Source organism: Theropithecus gelada, chromosome 2 (genome assembly GCF_003255815.1).
Source record: "Theropithecus gelada isolate Dixy chromosome 2, Tgel_1.0, whole genome shotgun sequence".
NCBI lineage: Eukaryota > Metazoa > Chordata > Mammalia > Primates > Cercopithecidae > Theropithecus > Theropithecus gelada.
The window spans coordinates 75,606,216-75,629,320 of NC_037669.1; the positions used below are offsets into that span (position 1 = coordinate 75,606,216).

The window sequence follows — 23,105 nt, forward strand, 5'->3', positions numbered from 1 at the left end:
TGGAGTAGGAAGCCTCAAGAAGAAAGTATTTCAGATGCCTTTGCGAGTCGTTTTTGAAAGAGAGAGTTAGACAATTGGAGAAAGCAGTGAGAGGGTCTTTCTGCTGCACCGTCTCTTTAGAAATCAATATAGAGGCACCAGAGGCCATATTCTGAAAGGCACCCTCGGTGGGGTTTGGGAGATGTCCCTTACCAGACGGAGCCTGGAAGCCGCATCCTCCAGGCCCAGGTGGTCTTGGGCAGGCCAACCCTGCCCTCTGCTGACCGTCCTGGGGAAAGCGCCTCTTTGAAGTCCCGCCCTGCTGTGCTTAGTACGCGGTGTGCTAATCGCCCCAGGGAGCTGGAAGCCCAGGAAGCTTGGCACCAAGATCTTGTTAGAAAAATTACACTGTGACATTTTGTTCCTGAAGGAATCTGATAATTGTGAGCAACATCAGGACTGCTGTGTTAGGGAGGCCGAATGGAGCAAGGACTTTGAAGTCAGGAGGATGTGAGTTGGACTCTTACCGTATCCTGAAGAAGTTAATCACCTCCGTTATGCCTCAGTTTCCCCATCTGTAAAGAAAACCTCCTTCATAGAGCTCTTTCGAGGATGATTAAGATGATGCATGAAGAATGGCTGGTCCTGGGCAAACAAAACTAAATACCATCAATAATTAGTAGCTATCACAATTAATCAACATCCTTCCCTTTTCCAAAGTACCTTCTATTGTATCACCTTTGCCTTTGCTTTTGTTGGGGACATCACGTGGACTGAAAATCTCTTGTTGGTCGTGTATTCCAGGGTCGTTTTAGCATCAACCTTTATGGAACCGGCCTTTCTTTAACTGAATCTGCCAGATGGATATCACAAGGGAATTACGCTGTCTCTGACATCAAGAAGTCTCCGGTAAGGTTCTACAGATGGGTTGAGAGATGAATTTTGATTTCTTTCTCTCGTTCTTGTCTTCATAACTGTGGTAGTGGTGCTGAGGGAACAAACGAATGTGCTTTCCCACTTAAGCCATTTTGCAGTGTCAGGAAGACCATTTAGGAAATAAACCTAGGGTGCAGTGTTTACATGTGATTAAAGTCTGAGAGCCCTGTTCACTTCTGGTGAATTCTTCCTCGAGAGGTGAACATAGAACCATCCAAGTAATTAGAAAAACCACCTAACCAGGAAGGTAAAAGCAGGAAGAAGCCTCTGTCGAGGGTGTGGCTCAGACATCTTTCAGTTAGCCAGCTTGCAGTTCATTCTGTGAACCAAGGGGAAATGACCTCTTCTTTTATTTAGAATAATTGAAATACAGATGGAGCTAGAAGACAGATAACTTATTAAGTGATATATCTGGAGAGCTAGCGATACACACACAGGGTCTATAATAATAAGTTTTTCACCCTCTAAAATCTGGCTGGTCAAGGTGTGGTCTACGCAGTGCATCAGTGTCACCTGGGGTGTATTGGAAATGCAGGTTCTATGGCCCAGACCCTAGTGAGTCAGAGTCTACAGCTGAACAAGGTCTTAGGTGGTGATGGGCACATGCAGCTTGAGAAGCACTGTGCTGTGCAGGCGGTTCCCGACTTACGACGGTTCCACTTGATTTTTCAACTTCACCATGGTTCAAAAGCAAATCACACAGTAGAAACCCTACTTCGGGTACCCATACAACCGTTCTGTTTTTCACTCAGTACAGTGTTCAATCAATTACACGAAATATTCAACACTTTGTTATAAAATAGACTTTGTGTTAGATGATTTTGCCCCACTATAAGCTAATGAAAGTGTTTCGAGTACATTTAAGGTAGGCTAGGCTAGGCTGTAATGTTCAGAAGGTTAGAGATATTAAATGCATTTTTGACTTAATGGTATTTTTGACTTGAGATGTGTTTATTGAGACATAACCCCATTGTAAATCGAGGAGCATGTCAACTATGTACTGTTTCTCACCTTGGGTGTATAGTGGAATCACCTGAGGAATTTTAAAATGCACCTGCCCAGGTCCTTCCCACACAGATGAACTGAATCAAAATCTCTGAGGGTGGGGGAGCCCTGGCAGGAGTAGAATGTAAAGCTGCCCAAATGATTCAGATGTACAGCCAGGTCAGAAACCGCTGCCACTTACAGCCTTCCCTCTGAAGTCCTAAGAGTGTGGGGCAGAAACCCGGCTCATGAAAAAATATGTTTAAGTTTACCCAAGCATGGCCCATTTCTCCAATCCCACCTCAGCCAGGAGCCCTGCCTGGGGTTGCCTTAGAAATGTGGGTAGGGGAAGACAAAGAAGAGAGCTGGGAAAGTAGGGTATTATTACAAGGCAGAACTGCCAGATAAAATACAGGACACCCAGTTAAATTAGAATTTCAAACACACATTGAGGATCGCTTGATCCTAAGAGTTCGAGACCAGCCTGGGCAAGGTAGTGAGACCCTGGTTTTGCAAAACCTTTAAAAATCAGCTGGACGTGGTGGTGCATGCCTGCAGTCCCAGCTACTTGGAGGTTGAGGTTGGAGGATCCCTTGAGCCCAGGATGTTGAGGGGGCAGTGAGCCATGATTGCGCCACTGCATTCCAGGCTGGCCTGCAAAGTGAGACACCATCTCTCTTTTTTTTTTTTCAAGTACACAATGAACATTGTTTACAATAAGTATACTGTTATCATTACATGGGACATAGTTATACTAAACATGTATATGTTGTTTATCTGAAATTCAAATTTAGCCAAGCATCCTGTATTTTTATTTTCTAAATCTGAAAACTCTATTGCAAACACTTCTACCTAATCAAAATAAGAATGTAAAAAAGTAGCTCAACCTGCCTCCCTCACCTAAGAGGAGAAATGTCCAATTGTGACATTCCAGGAAAATCTGTTTCCTGATCTCTTTTTCTAGCTGCCATGATTAAGTTTGTGTCTGTGAAAAAAGCTATCTCACTCTCTCTCTTCTCCATCTAAGCCAATCAGTGACCTCAAATCTGATTAAATAGCCATATTGATTACTTGTAAATTAGTCATTAAATATTTTTCCTTGCACTGAAAGGAGTAAAGGTAGAGAGAGAGAGCATGAGCTTTAGAATGTGCCCTGAAATTATGTTCTTCCCCCATTTCTTCCCTCCAAAATCTATATATTATGTTTCTTATCTATTGACAAATAAAAATTGTGTATTTTTATTGTGTACAACATGATGTTTTGAAATACACTGTATGTTTCAGTGACCCAGAACCAAAAAATTTGCCTGTCTAGTGCCGCTGCACTGCAGCCTGGGTGATAGAGTGAGACTCTGTTAAAAAAAATAAGTAAATAAATAAATAAAAATGTGATTGTAGGAAACCCATGTAGATAAACTGTAACATAAATTATATTTGTTAGCTGGTTACTACTGTTTCAGTCAGAAACTAAAAATAATTAAAGCCAGGAGCACCACCTTATGGAAAGAATGATCACTACATGGGCTGTTCCCCAAGGCTTTTGGGAGATGCCCAGGCTGGAGGGAGCTGGGTATAACAATTGCCTGTCGGCATTTCTTTTTTTTTTTTTTTTTCTTATTCTTGGTGTTCTTTGGCAGCTCAGAGAGTCTGAACTCAAAATTAATCTCCAGGGCCTGTCGAGTACTCCTTATGAGTATCTGGCAGCTGGGACTGAGCCCTCTCTAGCCGCCGGCTGTCAGGAGAAATGCTGCCTGACTTCCCCTGTGTGGTCCAGAGAAACATCTCCTAGCGATGCTTCCTGAAAATACGCTTCCACCGCCCAACACATTTGGGAGAAAATGCTAGTATATTGTATTTCATTCCTGAAGAGTCACAGTAAGCATTAGCATGTGAGATGGGACCAAATTATACAGGAAATAAACCTGTGTAACTTTAGCCAGCATTCCACTAAAGCAGTGATTCTCAAACTCACGAGTGCATCACCATCACCTGCAGGGCTTGTTAAAACACAAGCAGGTGGCCAGACGTGGTGGCTTGTGCCCCTAATCCCAGCACTTCGGAAGGCTGAGACAGGAGGATTGCTTGATCTCAGGAATTCAAGACCAGCTTGGGCAACACAGGGAGACCCAATCTCTACAAAAAAAAAAAAAAAAAAATAGCTGAGTGTGGTGGTGTGCACCTGTAGTCTTAGCTACTCAGGAGGCAGAGGTGAGGAGGAGCCTGGGTGGTCAAGGCTGAAATGAGCCATGATTGCACCACTGCACTCTAACAACAGAGTGAGACTCCATCTCAAAACAAAACAAAACAAAACAAAACCCACCACATGATCAGTCTGAGGAGAGGCCAGAAATTGACATCTGTAACCATTTCCCAGATGATGCTGATGCCCCTGATCTGGAGTCACATTTTGAGAACCACTAACCTAAATGAAGCCAACCACAAAACCTTCTTTTCAAAGTTACAGCTTTTAATTTCCCCCAAATAACCAGGGTCCCATGAAACACACTTCAGGAATTGTGCCATATCCTGTTCCCACTCGATACCTACTACGGTCTGGCCCCCCAGGGCCTGTGGCCCAATCTTCTCTGGGATGCTCACACCCTGGCCAATTATAACACTCTCTTTTCCAAATAGCCCTGTTTCAGCTCTCAAATAATCATTCCTCACTTTCTTTTTCTTTTCTGCCGGGAGCTACAGGGTCGGGGGTTGGGTGGAAAAGAAAACCTCAATTTTCCAAATCTCCTTGGCAATAAAATGTTTTCCCCAAGCAAAACTAAAGGAGAGCTGTAGTCCTTCAGGGTAAAACTAGATATCTGGTACCACTTGGAGAACAGCAACGCTGTCTCACTTCCAAGGGCAAAACTGGTCAAAATCAGTCTCAATATCAAGTTCACTGTTGTGAACAATGGAGAGGACTCTTTCTCTGGTTTACCCTAATTATAGTTAAAATAGCTACTATTTATTGGGCAGCTTACATACATTAAATCTGCATCTTCCTCCCAGCTGTGCCGTCACTGGGAGATTGGAACGACAAGGTGAGAATAAGGTCAAATTCTTGGGATGTTAAGTTGAGCTGGTGGTGGGATCAGCCCCTCTAGCCTGTAGCAGCTCAGCCCTCGGTGCCACAATGAAAACCATCAGTGGCTGCAGAGCCCAGAGGTCAAGTATGTGGCCTCTGAAATCTGACCACCGGAGTCTGTGCCCACTGGCTCTGCCATCTTGGGCAAGTTATTTAACTTCCGGGAAAATGGGGGTGGGGAGAGGGGGAACTCAGTTTGTTCATCTATAAAATAGGGACTGTAGTGGCCCCTTTCTCACTGACTTCTTGTGAAGCATAAATGAAATAAAAATGTAAAGCTGTTGGTATCCTACTGGGTAAATAGCAGGAGCACAAGTATTAGCTATTAATGTTATAACATTTTCATAGCCCTGAGGCTTGCCACATTGTTTCAGAAGTTGGCCAAGGTGACTAAGGAAGGGAGCTGGCTTGAGACAGCTGGTGGGAAGGACATCCAAATGCAGTGTAAGCCCAGGCTGGGCCTGTCCACATGGCTGCCACCTGACCCCAGGAATAAGTTGTGTGAAACACCCCTTGGTTGGGGGTGAACTTCTGTGCAAATGCTTTAGCTGCACCAGCTCAGCTAGGGGTCTAGTAAGTTTCTCCTCACTCTGCTTAGATCTCTGCATGAGACACAGACAGACAGAAAGGAGACCATGGGCCAGAGACAAGGGCTGAAAGAAAACGTCAGAATTTCAAGCTCCTCTGTCAGCGATGCGGTATACCCTCAACTCTCCAATGTGCCAGAATGTGAAAGTGCCCTTCAGCCCCACCCAGAATTCCACCACAGCTCCCCATGCCCATTCTCAGAGCTGCCCATTTTGGTCTCCTTCAGGTAGAAGATTCTGGAACAGGCCTTCAGAGATAGGCAGCATGAAAGGATGATCACGTCTTGGCTGGGTGTGAGAGGCGCTTACAGGGCTTTTTGTCTTCCTTGTGTGCCAGGGGAATTTGCAGGGTCAGGGAAGAACTCGGGTCACTGTTCTAAGGGATATATTCTAACAGACATTCCTGTGCTAGAGCATGGGCTGTAAATCAAAGAACTGCTTTGAAATTAAAAAATAACGAAAGTTATATTACCATAGAGGGGATGGATTCAGTTCCTATCCTTCAGTTCACTTGCAAACAGTGGAGTTCAGGCACCTGAAATAAACACACGTGTGTACACACACACATGCTCAGTGCCGTCCACTCTCATGTATCGACCTGGGCTACCTCTGAACTTGCTGTCAACTTATGAAAGTCCAACTATCCACCAAGTGTAAAAATCATACCACAGACCAGTAGAGTAAAATGCTGTACATGTACATTTTAGGTAGTCTAATTTTTGTTCTATATAGTCCTATACAAATTAGACATTTATACATATATTCATATATAGGTAAGTGTCCAGGGCTATATTCAGGAAAAAAAAAAAAAAAACCTATATGCTGTATTTTATGGGCAATTTCAGGGACATTCAAGGGTAAATTTCATTGTACGTAACCTTGACCTTAACAGGCAGATTTTAATCCCTATGATCATTATAATCTCTGTTCATTACTATCTGTATGGATTTTCTTAGCAAAATCCCCACCTCCACCCCCACCTCAGCTTGCTTCTACCCCCAGCACCCTCTGACGACTTTAAATAAGTCTTTAAATAAGCACATTCCAGTCAAAGACATGCTGGTCTTCCCAAATCAAAGAAGCCAATCTGCCCTCCTCATACAGATTGAAAAAAATAGAAGAATTAGTGAAAAGTGTGAAATACAAATTATTCTTAATGGAACAGAGATTCATTCACTTAATTATATGTAATAGCTTAAACCAGGCTAGCAAAATAGTCATCGAAAAGAGATTTTTTTTTAAATTTATTTATTATTACATATGAAAAGAGATTTTTAGAAGGCCTGCTTTAATGAAGAAATAAAAATTAGTGTTTTAAGGAATGAGAGTGGGTGCTTCTAATATATTTGTTTTCTGAAATAGACACTGTCTGCTTGACAATTGGGTTTTTGGTATTTACTTGCTCAGTGTGACTGTTTTTATTCTTTAGGATAAATAAGTTTTAGCTCAGCCTTTATCTCAATTAAATAACGGAATCCCAGTTAAGGAGATAGCAGTAATGGTGTAAACCCAGTATTGGATTTATTTTTTTAATTTTATAATGTTATAATTACCCAGACTTTTACTCATTTCACTGAAAACAGGCTATGATGGATATTTACACATTAAAAATGCCTTTATGATAATAGCAGTTCCTATTTATTGAGCACATATATTAGGCCAAGTACTATGCTAAGCACATTACATGCATTATCTCATTTACAGCAAACCTGTGGGGGGGCACTATTATTATCCCTATTTTACAGATGTACCAGGAACTGAGGCATAAAGAGGTTGTTCAAGATGCGGTACAAGCTCCAGGCAGTCTGATTCAGGTTGGCTCCTCTGCTGGGTCAGGAGAGTTTGAATAAAGCATAAGTTTTGATGATACAGAAGGCGTTCTTTGCCTGCCTGTATCGTGAAGGCCCCTGGCCCTATACTTAAGCCTGGTGAGAAAGTTCCTCACGGAAGACCAGTTAGTCTGGCCTCAAATCCAGTCGCTGGTGGCATGGGCCAGCTCCAGAACTACCACAGGCCCCAAAAACCAAGACCAGGTGGGAGGATAGAAATAACTCTCCCAACTCAGTTCCATTCATCATCAAATGCATGCAAATTTTTAAAAATTAAAAGAAATTATTTTGTGCTATTTTATTATTAAACTGGCACTGTTTTTCTTTTGTCTTTCTTTTGTATTTTTATTGGTATATCGTAGTCATACATATTTTTGGTTATATAAGTAATGATTTGTGTATACAACATGTAATGATCAAATCAGGGTAATTGGGATACCCAACACCTCAAACATTTATCTTTTCCTTGAGGTAGGAACATTACAATTCTTCTAGCTATTTTGACATATGTAATTAATTATTATTAACTAACTATAGTAAATATATTTATATTAATATATATTATACTATATTATATTGTTTTATTGTAATATATAGTATATATCACACATAAGATTATCATAATACATTATATTTTATATATAAATATATAAAAATATGTATAATTTTATACATAAATTTTATATAAATATTTATTATATTTACATATTATATTGTTAAATATAATTTTTCTACTGTGCTATCAAATGCTATAACTTGGCTGGGCACGGTGGCTTATGCCTGTAATCTCACACTTTGGGAGGCTGAGACAGGCAGATCAGTTGAGGTCAGGAGTTTGAGACCAGCCTGGCCAACATGGTAAAACCCTGTCTCTACTAAAAATACAAAAATTAGCCAGATGTGGTGGCACACACCTGTGATCCCAGCTACTCAGGAGGCTGAGTCAGGAGAATCACTTGAACCCGAGAGGCAGAGGTTGTAAAGAGCCGAGATCGTGCCATTGCACTCCAGCCTGAGTGACAAGAGTAAGACTCCGTCTCAAAAAAAGAAAAAAAGAAAATACTATAACTTATTTCTTCTGATTATATTTTTGTATTCATCTTTCTTTTTTTCAAGTGAGATTATCCATTGTTTTCAAGAGGCTTTCTTAGTTTGGCTGTGTGAAGCACATCTTCATGACTTTTGACCTAGTTCTGAGAATGTAACCCTAAAAAATCCTAAAATGTAGGCACAAATACATTCATCATAGTGTTATTTCCAGAAGTGGAAAATATGAAATATTGTGCAGGCGCAGAGGGAGGAGGGGTGGAATTATGTGACATGGTAGTTATACAAAATGGAATATGAGGCCACAATTAAACAAGGACTTTTTCATAGCATGGTAACGCATAAGGGGACCTGATTAGCAGGGCATTCTTAACTGCAGTTCCAAAAGAAGAATTCAGCTTCAGCCTTTCATTCATTCATTCATTTAACAACTGTATATTTCATATCATTATGAGCCACACATTGTGGTAGGTTCTGGATACTCCCAGGTTTTAACAAGATACTGGTCCTGTCATAATGGAGCTGACATTCCAGTAGGAAGACAGATGTTAAAGAAAGAATTACCCAATTACAGGGTGCTTTGCAGCAGATAACCAGGTCAGGAAGGTTTCTCAGAGGAAATGGGCTTTGAACTGAGTTCTGAAGAATTTACCAGGCCAAAGTTGAGGTGGTACAGTATGCACAGAGAGGGAGAGGAGAGCTCCAATCAGAGAGATTGGCATATGCAAAGGCCTGGTAATGTAAGGGACATATCAGAACAACAACTAAAAGAAATGCATGTGTTGAGTAGAGAATGGTACCAGATGAATCTGCAGAGGCAAAGACAGACTCTAAGGATTGCAGGTCTTTAGGAGTTGGCATACTTTGTCTGCAAAGTGCCAGATAGTAAAGATTTTAGTCTTGAAGGGCCAAGAGGCAAAATCAATGATATTATGTATGTATTTGTATGTCAAGAGAGAAAATAAATTTACACAAAATTTTTTTATTGGTTAAATTCAAAATACAATTATAATAACTGAGTATAGTTTTTTCTAATACAGATCACCTGAGGAGATGAATGGGATATTGGGGGAGGAAAATATTTTGCTCAATTAGTGTTCTTTATTATCAAAAGAGATTGTAAATGTTTATCTGTTAATGCTGACCTGAAATGAGATATTATATATTTCAATCTTTCTAAATGCCTTTCAGCATGCATTGATATTGCCAAACACTGATATCTGTCCATAACCATATAATGTTAATTAAACATATTCATGACTTGGCGGGCATGTATAGAATTCTATTAGAGTTTTCTCTTGATATTTGCCTTTTAGCATGTCACTACATTGCATATTAATCACTTGCAATTAAACATGAGATAGAAGCTCCTCAATTGTTAGTTAAATGGATTTTGACATATAAAGATTTCCTTTGCATTTATATCAAAGTCTGAAAAACAGTGCTGGAACTGCAGTTTAAGTTCAAAAAATATATAATAGAGAAGTCATTTCCTGTTTTAACTTTTGATAGCATGAAAAGTGTATAAAACAGTCTATGATCCAAACAGTGTTGCCAATGAAATTACTTTATCACAGTGTAAGTTTTGCCTGTAAGAACAGTGCCTTGTAATTTTAGGTACAATCCATTAAGAAACATGATCAACTCTGAAGCAAAAGCTAATATTCAGAGCCATTAAGTGTTGAATTACAGTGATTGAGAACAGTTCTAGTTCAAAAAATTTTAATCTTGACCCTGAGCTCAAAAATCAAAATAAAACTTTACCCCACTGCTAAACCATCAAATTGCTGTGTAGTAGGACAAGTCAAGGTGTTGAGCTTTCAGTTCTGACAAAAAAAATTACAAAATGGATGATGGGTAAGTCCGTGATAGAAAATAAAGTTCACTATTGACACTACTAGTTCTATAGCACTTGATAGATCAAATATTTTCCACAAAGTACCAGGTAATGAATAGTACAGTGAATAATCATAGGCTTTAAACACCTAACAGTTTCATAAGCTTTGTACATTTGTCCAAATAAAACTTTTTATGTTCCACACATATTTTTACTACCATCAGTTGTCAACACATCTTAGCAGATTCCACTTCAGTTGTTTTGCAGTTCTTTCCCAACCTTTTTGAAATATTCTCACCTGTACTTGTTCCACAAACTATTCCACTAGTTCCACTAGACTCTTCTCCTCAAAGAAATGATAACACCTGAATAACATCAGTAATATGTGTGGACCCATCAAGAGCCAGTGAAAACCACTCAAAATAATCTGCTTTGTTTTTTTTAATTGACTGTTGATGTGGTTCCCACTGTTATTAGCTTTTCAAGCAATAGTCGTTGCCAAAAGGGTAGTTAAGTTTATTTTCTCTGGACATGTTTCTTCAGATGTTGCAGTTAAACAGGATTTAATGAACTCACCATTGGTAAATTGTTTTCTTTGCTTGGCTAACAAATGAGCAACTTGGAAACTTACTCATTTTCATTTTTTTTAAATTTTTTGTGGAGGGATTATGCTATGCTGGGATATTCCATTTTAAATTTTCTAAATTTTTGACCATTGTTTTTCTGTGAATTGGGAATATTGTGATGAGTATTTAGTTTGGTGATGGTATATATTGTATTCTTTTAGCACAGCTATAGTGTCATTTCATAATAATCATAATGCTTTGTCATCTAAATTTGATAACAAAATAATCCACATGCCATTGTACCTTAAAAGGGCAACATTCAAAGTCTACTTCCTCTTCTTTTCTTATTTGTCATAATGGTATACTCTGGTAATAAGCACATAAAGTGTAATGATCTAGCAATACACACATCACTCAAAACACTCTCAAGTTAAAACAATGTCACTGTGATTTGTTGTGCACCAAGAAGTAGTATGAAGCTGAGACTCAATTCTGTTTTTGCATCGTGAAAGCAGCTATAGACATCAGGTAAATTAATGAATGTGGCTGTGTTCCAATAAAACTTTATTAATAGACACTGAAATTTGAATTTCATATGATTTTATGTGTCAAGAAATATTAGTTTGGGTTTACTTTTTCTCAATTATTTAAAAATATAAAAATCATCCTTAGCTTGCAAGCCATATAGAAACAGGTGGTAGGGTGGATTTGGCTCACAGGCTGAAGTTTGCCAGCCCCTGCTTTAGACCATGGTGAGTATGTTGGGCTTCACGTCAGTTCAGAAGGCCTGCTCACTGTGTGTATAAGAACGTTTTTCCAAAAAGCCAGTGCAGGCCCTGAAAACATTAACCAAGCAGGTAGCCTAAGATGATGCATCTCCTTGCAGGATGGTACCCGAGTCATAGGGAAATGCGGTGGTTACTGTGGGAAATGCACTCCATCCTCTGGTACTGGCCTGGAGGTGCGAGTTTTATAAGTAAGGTAAGTAGTCCTATGTCTGTCTGTCTGTCTTTTATTTTTTTCTGTAGCCTATATGAGCAAATGTGGGAGGATCGGGCAGAGTTACAGTTAAGCATCTTGAAGCTGACCCAATACTGTTCTGCCTTTTTATCTCCTGCTTCTCTGTCCTCACGTGACTGAAGCCATCAGTTCTCTACTGTTTAACATGGGTTCCCCTCTACAGAGCTGGCCTATTTATTTATTTGCTTTTAGATTTTAGATTCAGGAGGTACATGTGCAAGTTTATTAGGCTGATACAATGTGTTGAGATGTAGGCTTCGTTTGAACCCATCACCCAAATGGTGAATGTGGTATCCAATAGGTAGTTTCCCTTTCCTTCCTCCTCCCTTTTGGAGTCACCAGTGTCCATTATTTCAATCTTTATGTCCGTGTGTACCCAATGTTCTACTCCCACTTAATAAGCAAGAGCATGTGGTATTTGGTTTTTTGTTTCTATGTTAATTCACTTAGGAAAATGGCCTCCAGCTGCATCCATATTGCTGCAAAGGACATGATTTCATTCTTTTTTATGGCTGCATAGTATTCGATCATGTATACAGACCACAGTTTTTAAATCCAATTCACCATTAATGGGCACCTAGGTTGATTCTACGTTTGCTATTGTGAATAGTGCTGCAATAAACATGTGAGTGTAGGTGTCTTTTTGGTCGAATGATTTATTTTCTTTTAGATATATACCCAGTAATGGATTGCTGGGTCTATTTTAGGTTGTTCTATTTTAGTTCTTTAAGAAATCTCCAAACTACTTTTCACAGAGGTTGAACTAATTTACGATCCCATCCACAGTGTATTCCATTTTTTCCTGCAATCTCACCAATATCTGTTATCTTTTTACTTTTTAAGAATAACCATTCTGATTGGCATGAGATGTTATCTCTCTGTTGTTTTGACTTGCATTTCTCTGATGATTAGCGATGTTCAGCATTTTTTCATGTATTTGTTGACTGCTTGTGTGTCTTCTTTTGAGAGGTGTCTGTCCGTGTCCTTTGCCCACTTTTTAATAGGGTCGTTTGTTTTTTTCTTGTTGATTTGCTTAAGTTTCTTATAGATTCTGGATATTATTCCTTTGTCAAATGTTTAGGTTAAAAATGTTTTCTCCTATTCTGTAGGTTTTCTGTTTATTCTGTTGATAGTTTCTTTTGATGTGCAGAAGCTCTTTAGTTTAGTTAGGTCTCCGTTATCAATTTTTGTTTTGTTGCATTTGCTTTTGAGGACTTAGTCATAATTTCTTTGCCTAGGCCAATGTTCAGAAGAGTATTTCCTGGGTTTTCTTCTAGAATTTTTATGGTTTGAAGTCTTACATTTAAGTCTTTAATGTATCCTGAGTTATTTTTTGTATATGGTGAGAGGTAGGGGTTCAATTTGATTCTCCTGTGTATGGTTAGCCAGTTTTTCCAGCATCATTTATTATAGGGTGTGCTTTCCCCATTATTTATTTTTGTTGACTGTGTTGAAGTCCATTTGGTTATAGATGTATAGCTTTATTTCTGGGTTCCTTATTCTGTTCCATTAATTTATGTGTCTATAGTAGTACCAGTACCATGCTGTTTTGGTTACCTTTGGTTTGCTGCCTTAGAGTACCATTTGAAGTCCAGTAATATGATACCTCTGGCTTCATTCTTTTTGCTTAGGATTGCTTTTGCTTTTAGATTCTGCTTTGGTTCCATATCAATTTTAGAATAGTTCTTCTTCTAACACCATGAAGAATAACATTGGTAATTTGATAGGAATTTTGTTGAATCTGTAGATTTCTTTGAGCAGTATGGACATTTTAATGCTCTTGATTCTTCCAGTAGATAAGCATGGAACGTTTTCTATTTGTGTCATCTATGATTTCCTTAAGCAATGTTTATAGTTCTCCTTGTAGAGCTCTTTTACCTGCTTGGTTAGATGTATTCCTAGGTATTTTATTCCTTTTGTGGTGATTATAAATTGGATTGCATTCTTTATTTGGTTCTCAGCTTGAATGTTATTTATGTATAGAAATGCTCCTGATTTTTGTAGATTTATTTTGCATCCTGAAAATTTACCGAAGTCATTTATCAGGTCTAGGAATCTTTTGGTGGAATCTTCAGGGTTTTCTCTGTATAGAATCATATTGTCAGTGAAGGAAGATAATTTGACTTCCTCTTTTCCTGTTTTGATGCCTTTTCTTTCTTTCTCTTGCCTGATTGCTGTGGCTAAGATTTCTAACACTATGTTGAATAGGAGTGGTGAGAGTACACATTCTTGTCTTGTTCCGATTCTTAGGAGGAATGCTTCCAACTTTTGCCTATTAAGTATGATATTGGCTGTGGGTTTATTAGAGATGGCTTTTATTATTTTGAGGTATGTTCTTTTGATGTCTTATTCCTTGTAGGTTTTTATCATGAAGGAATGTTGGATTTGATCAAATGCTTTTTCTGCATCTGTTGATATGATCATATGTTTTTGTTTTTAATTGTGTGGTGAATCACATTTATTGATTTGCATATGTTGAATGATCCCTGCCTCCCAAGAATAAAGTCCACTTGATCATGGTAGATTATCTTTTTGGTATGTTGCTGGATACAGTTTGCTAGTATTTTGTTGAGGATTTTCATGTCAGTGTTCATCAGGGATATTAGTCTTTAGTTTTCTTTTTTTGTTGTGTCTTTGCCAGGTATTGGTATCGGGATGATACAGGTTTCATAGAATGAGTTAGGAAGGAATATCTCTTCTTCGATTTTTTAAAAATTGTTTCAATAGGATTGGTACCAGCTCTTTGCAGAGCTTATTTAAAATGCTGTTTATTGGGCTTGATCTCTAGGGGTCCTGCTTCATTAGGTCTCTAGTGGATTCAGGGATCTGTAATTTTGATAAAGGGAATTCTAATGCAAGTGAATCACAGCTCATCCTTTGAGAAATACTTCCCAAGAATGTAATAGTAAAACCACAATGGCATTTGTTGAGCAATATTTCATTGAATCCGCACAACAAAACTGTGTGGAGGAGCTGCTATTTTACATATGAGGAAGCTGAGGCCCACAACAATTAAGTAACTTGCTTAAGATCATGATGAGGCTGGGCATGGTGGCTCATGCCTATAATTCCAGCACTTTGGGAAGCTGTGGCAGGCAGATCACTTGAGGTCAGGAGTTTGAGACCAGCCTGGCCAACATGGTAAAACCCCATCCCTACTATAAATTCAAAATTTAGCTGGGTGTGTTGGCACATGCCTGTAGTCCTAGCTACTTGGGAGCCTGAGGCAGGAGAATCACTTTAACCTGGGAGGCAGAGGTTGCAGTCAGCCTAGATCACGCCACTGCACTCAAGCGTGGGTGACAGAGTAAGACTCTGTCTCAAGATAAAAAATTTAAAAAATAAACAAATAAAAGGTGATGATGAATTCCTTCGGCAGAACTCAGAGTGTCCTACACTAAAGCCAGTGCTCTTAATCACTCCACTGTGCCACACCCCTGTTAACTCATAGTGTGGTCCAAGAACCAGCATGATCAGTTTTACCTAGGAACTTGTTAGAAATGCTCAATGTCAGGCCTCACCCTATACCTGTGAAATCAGAATCTGCATTTTAACAAAGTCCACAGGAGTCATGCATGTTAAAGTCTGGCAATCCCTGACCTAAGTACATTATGCCAGAAAGTGATTCTTCTGCTGAATATAAGACAGAATTGGTCACTCTTTTTATCATCCCAGTGACTTCAGCTACAAAGGATGAACTCAACCAATTCATGTGACCCTCCTGCATCTTCCCTCAAGCTTCCAGTAGCCTATTACCATGTAAGGCTCTTGAAGATCCTGATGCAACAGTGCCTATTTGACATTTAGGATTATTTCTGTTGCAAGGAGCTAACGAAATGAAGGAAATTTATTATCTTAAGTAACTGAGATATCCAAGAAGTATGCTAGCGTCAGGCATGGCTAGATCCAGAAGTTCAGTCATCAGTACTCTTTCTTTCCTCATCAATCAGCAATTATTGCCTCTTAAATGGCTTCATTCTCAGACAGATTATCGCCCCCACACCATGGTCCTGGGCAGCTCTAGGATTACCTCATTCTTACAACTCATGATTCAAGTAAACACTCATCCCCTAGCATACGTTCTGCAAAATAACTCTGTTTAGCCCTGGTTAGGTCACATGGTCACTTTTGAACCAATCACAACATCCAAGGATCTGAGATCATACACCTACCTAGAGTCAGGTGATCGACAGCTTCAGTTGGAAGAGGGATGGTTCCCAAAGGACAAGAAGGTATTTTGTTATCAGAAAGGGGGAGATGGGATGGAGGCGTGCAAAAGTCAGCAGGTATCCACTAGAGATCACCATTGTATATGTACTTTATATATTTTATATATAAGAAGATAAACTTTGTATGTATGTTATATGTAGTAAATTTTATGCATAAGTACAGATATACAATATTTACATATATAAACATATATTTATAGAAAAAAGACTAGAAGGAAATACCAAAATACCAATATATGAAGAGCAGTTATCTCAGGTAAGGGGATTTCAGGCTAGTGGGTTTTCAAATTTTATTGTTTATTACTTCCCTGAAACTTCCATGTTTCTTACAGCAAACAAACATTACTTTTAAAATCTAGGGCCAGCTGTGGTGGTTCATGCCTATAATCTCAGCACTTTGGGAGGCTGAGGCAGGAGGATTACTTGAGTCCAGGATTTTGAGACCAGCCTGGGCAACATAGTGAGACCCCCATTTCTGCAAAAAAAATAAAAATAAAATTAATTAGCTGGGCATGATGGTACACACCTGTAGACCCAGCTACTTGGGAGGCTGACATGGGAAGATTGCCTGCCCAGGAGGTCAGGGCTGCAGTGAGCCATGATCATGCCATTGCACTCCAGCCTCAGTGACAGAGTGAGACTGTGACTCAGAAAAAATAAAAATAAAATCTAGACAAAATAATAGGTGTTAATTTTAAATTATATATATAAAAATGTATCAGTTGCCTATTACAGCATTTGAGGCAGAAGGTTTATATTTTCTGGTTTGTTTATTTCAGGTGCTTTGAAGAGGAAGCCATTATGGGATGGATGAAGGATAGTAATGCAATACCTCCACCTTAATTTGGGTGCATGTGTGTATGTGTGTGTGTGTGTGCATGTGACTTGTATGCTTGTGTGTGTGTAAATGTGTGTACATATACATATATACACATACATATATACACATATATGTGTGTATGTATATATGTGGACTATCCTAATGATGTAAAGTTTAATATTTATGTTTGAAATTATTTATTGTGATGTAATATTTTTGTACGTAAAATGATTCTATTATGACTGCCTTTGCATGTAGTAATATGACAAAGTGATCCTTCATTATCACGGTACACTATTGTTTACTTTTCATCTGTAAATGTTTTATTGTTACTTTTTTAAAATGGATTTTTTTAAAAACAACCTAGCCGTCATCAAGGTGCTATAAGAGTTGTATAAAAGGTATTTCTGGCATTTCTAGGCAAGTATCAGCCAACAAGTATGTTAGTGATATCACAGATTGTACCAACTATTAACTATGTTAAATATGTATTCAGTTTCATGTGATCTCTGGGAAAAAAAATATGCTGCCTTGGTGCTAATATTGTATGTATTTAAATGATAATCTGACTCAGAAATATAAACACTTTCAATGAAAGGGAGGAACAGAAGGACAATTTCCAGTGCACAGAATCACTTGGATGAATAAGACCAGCTCTTACCCTTATTTTTGGACATGCCTTTTTTGGAAGAGACTTGGACTTTATCCTTATTGTTGTTAGTGTTGTTAATATTCTTTGCTTCAGCCCATGGTGCCTTGGTCTCTCTACAATCAAATGGAGGATCCCCCACGCAGCTTCATTACAGAGTGATATTGGGAAAGTGAGATCATCTCACCATTTTGACAAGATACTCTAAAATTACATCCAAGTTTACCAGTAGCAAGACAGAGGATGCACAGAATGGGTGTGACCTTCAGCTTACCAGCACACCTGGAGAAGTTCAGAACCAGGTTCTGAATCATCAGGATTGCCTTTTGCATGAAAACATTGGCTGGTGACATGACTTCTCTTCAGGCCATGAGCCTAACACCCTGCCAGTTTTCATGGCCGCTGCAGTAATGGACGTTTGTGTGAAGAAATGAACTGTGGAATACAAAATGCTTTGAGTCTTTCCAATTGTTCATTAATTCACTTTTTGTTACTTCTTTCCAAAATGGAAGTGCTGAAGCCATGGTCTTTCTGCCCTTCCAAACTGATGAAGAGAAGTCTTTGCCAATGGTCCATGGAAGACAGTTGGTTTGAGAAATCCTGCCCACTTCCAAAGACCAAAGAGATTAGGAAAAGCCTGGCAGTATTCTCCAACTCCAAGCAAGCTCTAGAGTGCTCCAGGAAAAGTTATACTTGGTATATGAATAAGTGTTATTCTCCATTATTAATATGTTCTGAAAATATATTATGAATAAATACATCACCACACCCAAACCATTTGTGTTTCGCATAATTTCTGGACTCTTGATTCGAGTTGGAGTAAGAACGTCTCTAGTTTCCAGATTGAGTAGAAGTGAAGATTTTATTGATTTCATTTATTATAATTGCAATTCTAAAGACAGGGATGAAGATTGTCCATAAGATCTGTCTTTTCATCATGGAAGTCAATTAAAGTGGTTCTTCTGGAAACTGGGAATTTTCCCCTCTTGCGAAACAAATGAGCAAACAAAACAAAATATTTATGTGCACTTTGGGTGCTCAATTGTTCATTTTGTGTGTAGTTCCTACCCTGTATGGTGTCCAAGGAAAAATGAGAGCTTTCTAAACATGTCTACTAGAAGCAAATGATAATCAAACAGCCACCATATGCCAGGCCTTTTACTTTTATTGTTTCACCTCATCCTCACAACCACAAAATACACCAAGGAGACAGAGCCTTAGAGTTGCAAATAGGCTCAAGTTCGCACACAGTGAATAAGTAGTCATCTCCCAAAGAAGAACTCTGTTTGGCTCTGATTGGGTCACATGACCACTTCTGGACCAATCACAATATCAAGGGACCTGGGATCCTGTGCTAGTCTAGAGTCAGGTGATCAACAGCTTCAACTGAAAAAGAGATGGTTTCCAGAAGAGAAAAGGGGAGATGGGATGGAGACATGAAAAAAGAAGCAGGCATCCACTCAAATTCCCATTTTGTGTGTGTGTGTGTGTGTGTGTGTGTGTGTGAGAACACATGCATGTGCCTGTGTACAAACTCCAAACCCCAGAGCTTACACCAAAGTCCCACCCCTTGCCATCACTCAGCATCATTTGAGGCTTCAGTTCTCGTCCTTTCTCTGGTGTTTACTAACTGTATGATCTTGAGCCTTAGTTTTTTTCATGTGTAAAATGAGGCTATTGATAGTCTTCCCACTTAGGATAAAGTGTTTTCTCATATCCTTTTCAGCCCTGCATCAGTGCTAGCAAAATAGCTGCCCTCAAAATGTGCATCAGCAAGCTTAAGCTGACAGCAGTGAAGGCATGGGCTCCGTAATCAGTTAGGAATTGTGTTCAGCAGCTAATTACAGAGATCTGACTGCAATGGCTCACATATTTAAAAGTGTATTTCAGGCCGGGCGTGGTGGCTCACGCCTGTAATCCCAGCACTTTGGGAGGCCGAGGCGGGTGGATCACGAGGTCAGGAGATCGAGACCATCCTGGCTAACACAGTGAAACCCCGTCTCTACTAAAAATATAAAAAAAAATACAAAAAATTAGCCGGGCATGGTGGTGGGCGCCTGTAGTCTCAGCTACTTGGGAGGGTGAGGCAGGAGAATGGCATAAACCTGGGAGGTGGAGCTTGCAATGAGCTGAGATAGTACCACTGCACTCCAGCCTGGGCGACAGAGCGAGACTCTGTCTCAAAAAAAAATAAAAGAAAAAAAGTGTATTTCATTGTTATGTAAAAGTATATTTCATTGTTATGTAGGAGGTAGGCAGTCCAGAACTAGCATGGCAGCTCCATGACTTCATCAGGGACAGAGTTCATTTCTCTTTCTACTTCTCTCTTCATTCTTCCATATTTCAGTATGACTGTTGGAGCTCCAGCAATCACTCCCAAATTTCCAGGCGACAGGAAAAAAAAAAAAAAAAAACACACTAGGAGTAGGGGGAAGGGTAGAAAGTGGCATATTTTCAGTTCTCTATTGTTCTTTTAAAGAAGTTTTTCAGAAACCTTACCTAACATATTTTACTTATATCTCCTTAGTCAGAATTTAGTCATGTGGTTGTAGGAGTAGTGGAGAAATGGGGTTGTTTCACACGGTACATTGCCATAGAAAATAAAATGAGGGATCTGTTCCTAGGAAAGAAAGCAAAGTGAATTTGAAAGAGGCAATTAAAAGTCTCTGCAATAGATCAAGTACAGAGATTGAAGAGAGAAAGTTTTGGAAGCATTTATAGAGTACGTAAGAGATAAATGAGACCTGGAGTGGTGATCATTGTAATGGTAGGAAAAAGAAACAACTATGGAGAGATATAGGTGGTAAAATTAATAGGAGCTGACAACTGATAGATTTGGGATGGGCTGTGGGAGTGAAGGAACCAGTAAGAGCTTAAAGATGAGACTTTATTTTCGTTGTAAACACAACCAAGGTGACAAAAAGATGAATGGGTGGGTGGATAAATAGACAGATGTACAATTATGAGAGTCCAGTAATCATTTATATTTGTGTAGCACTGCCAAAATTAAATATTGCCTTTGCATTTTATTTATTTAACCAAGTAATGTTTATTGCATATCTACTAATTTTTAGGCACTCATCTAAGGCTTGGGTGCAGCAGTTTCAGTTAAGGTCAAGGCTAAGACAGCATGAGTTTGATACCACAAATAGGGTGGTATCAACAACAGAAATTTATTCTCTCACAATTCTGGAGGCTGGAAGTTCAAGATCAAGGTGTTGTCAGGGTTGGTTTCTGGGGAGGCCTGTCTTTCTGGCTTGTAAACAGGCCTCTTTTCCCTGCGTTCTCACATTGCCTCTTCTCTGTGTGTATGCGCAGAGAAAAGAGACAGAGATTTCTGGTGTCTCTTCCTCCTCTTAGCAAGATCACCATTTCTATCAGATTAGAGCCCTGCCCTTCTGACCTCACTTAACCTTCATTACCTTCTTATAGGTATCTCCAAATACAGTCACATTAGGGTTAGGGCTTCAATATAGGAATTCGGAGGGTAAGGACTGGGGACAAAATTCAGTCCATAAGAGAGACTGTAACAAAGAGACTCCAAAGTAAGGTAGACTTTAATTTCTCTTACTTGCTGTCCAGAGGTAGCAGGTACCCTGGGACTGGTAGGTGACTCTCCTCCCTAACATCAGAGGAGTAAGATCCTTCTTTTTGTATCTTGGCCATTCTCAAAGCCGTTGTCCTCATATGGTTCCTCCTCGCAAGGTCTGCCTCCAGCCTGCAGGAAGGCAGCAATTGTTTGAAGGCAAGACAGGGAAGGTAAAGCATAATTGTTATTTACAACGTATTGGCAATATTTTATTGGCATAGCCACACCTAGCTGCAAGTGAGGTTGGGAAATGTAGTTTCCAGCTGGCAACCACATGCCCAGCTCATACTAAGTGGAGGTGGGCGGTCTGTTACTATAAGGAAGAAGGAGAGAATTGTTTGTTACTGAGGAAATTAGTTGCTTCTGCCACAGACAGTGAACAAAAGCTACAAAAATCTCTCTCCCTTTGGAGCTTACATTTTGGCAGTGACAGAAGAGAGAGAAAACAAGCAAATCAACAACTAAACCACCCTGCAATTATTTTCCAGTCATAAATCTGACCATATTGTCCATCATGGCCACCCATCTACCATCATGGCTTGGGATGGCATTCCCTGAGCACCAAGAACTTTCATACCCCCAGGGTGCGCAAAGATGCCATGGTTCCCTTTGCCTTGGCATGCTGATTTTAATTTATGCCCTGATTGGTACAGAAGTGAAAAATAGCAAGCGAAACCTAGTGTGTCGGAAGGTGAGAAGTATCAGAGAGAGAAATAAAACAGGGAAAAGAAATTGGGAATGCCAGATGCCATGGGGTGAGTATGTTGCTGTTTTAAATAGGATGGTCAGACATTTCTTCTTTACAAACTTCATAGCTGTGAGCAAAGCTGTGGGTCCCCAACAAAGTCTGCCACTAACCTCAGTGAGCATGGGAAACCACCTATCACCAACAGATGGCGGGAGAGGTCTTGCTCTATTATGTCTGGGCCATTGCACTGATTATCTGCTTATTTTATTTTATTTTATTTTATTTTATTTTATTTTATTTTATTATTATTTTTTAATATGGAACACTTCACGAATTTGTGTGTCATCCTTGCATGGGGACCACACTAATCTTCCCTGTACAACTCCAGTTTTAGTATATGTGCTGCCCAAGCAAGCGCTCTGCTCATTTTAGAGGTGATTTTGCAAAGCAGCTTATGATCCTTAGAAGTCCTAAGCCCTACGAAGATGATACTACTTCCCTTGAATGTGTACCTCAAAATGAAAAATAACTCCAAGATGCATCTCAAGATGCAGTGGCTCAGGCGTATAATCCCAGGTAGGAGGATTGCTTGTGGCCAGGAGTTTGAGACCAACCTGGGCAAGACCCTGTCTCTAAAAATAAGTTAAAAAATTAGCCAGGTGTGGTGGCACATGCCTGTAGTCCTAGCTACTTGGGAGGCTAAACTGGGAGGATTTCTTGAGCTCAGGATTTAGTGGCTATAGTGAGCCATGATTGTGCCACTGTACTCCAGCCTGGATGACATAACGAGGCCCCATCTTTTAAAGAAGAACTCCAGACCAGGAAGTTAGTGTTTTTCCATGAATATTACTTTTCCTTTTAAATATCAAATACTGATTTCTCCCAAAAAAAATTTGAAGGCAATTTTTGCTTTAGCTCTAGGCGCATGTTTTGTCTGCCAGGTAGGCGATCAACTGGTTTTACAACATTATTCACCCCAGTGATTTCCAGTAGGGACAAAAGGAACAAATATTCAAAGTGCTAATAAGAAGGGCATCCAATTACAATGGGAAAGAAAAAAGTGACTTTGCACAGAAATGTACATCTTCATATGTGGCTTGCATCCTGCCACTTGGTTTGGACTTAGGATCAAATGCCTTATAGGCCGCTGATAATGAGATGTCACAGCTTGGTCAAGGATGGTGCTGGGTGTAAAAAAGAATTGATATTCAGTTTTTTACATTTACAAGTTCAGAAGCCTAGTTGTTCCTTAAGCTTTTGAGTCAA

At 39.4% G+C, this 23,105-nt stretch overlaps 1 protein-coding gene and 1 non-coding gene across 3 annotated transcripts in view; one reads left to right on the top strand and one right to left on the bottom strand.

Moving 5' to 3' along the window:
- ADAMTS9 (ADAM metallopeptidase with thrombospondin type 1 motif 9) overlaps positions 1–18,336 on the top strand; it is a 178,339-nt gene extending 160,003 nt beyond the window's left edge. For both annotated transcript variants that reach the window (XM_025376938.1, XM_025376939.1), the window contains 3 exons: positions 784–888; positions 11,731–11,825; positions 16,873–18,336. In XM_025376938.1, coding sequence (XP_025232723.1) covers positions 784–888; positions 11,731–11,820 — 195 coding nt within the window. In that variant the 3' untranslated portion in view covers positions 11,821–11,825; positions 16,873–18,336. The remainder of the gene's footprint in view (positions 1–783; positions 889–11,730; positions 11,826–16,872) is intronic.
- Positions 18,337–22,150: 3,814 nt separating this feature from the next.
- On the bottom strand, positions 22,151–22,257 carry LOC112619859. The gene has a single exon (XR_003118355.1). It is a non-coding gene; the product is annotated as a U6 spliceosomal RNA (small nuclear RNA).
- Positions 22,258–23,105: the final 848 nt, after the last annotated feature.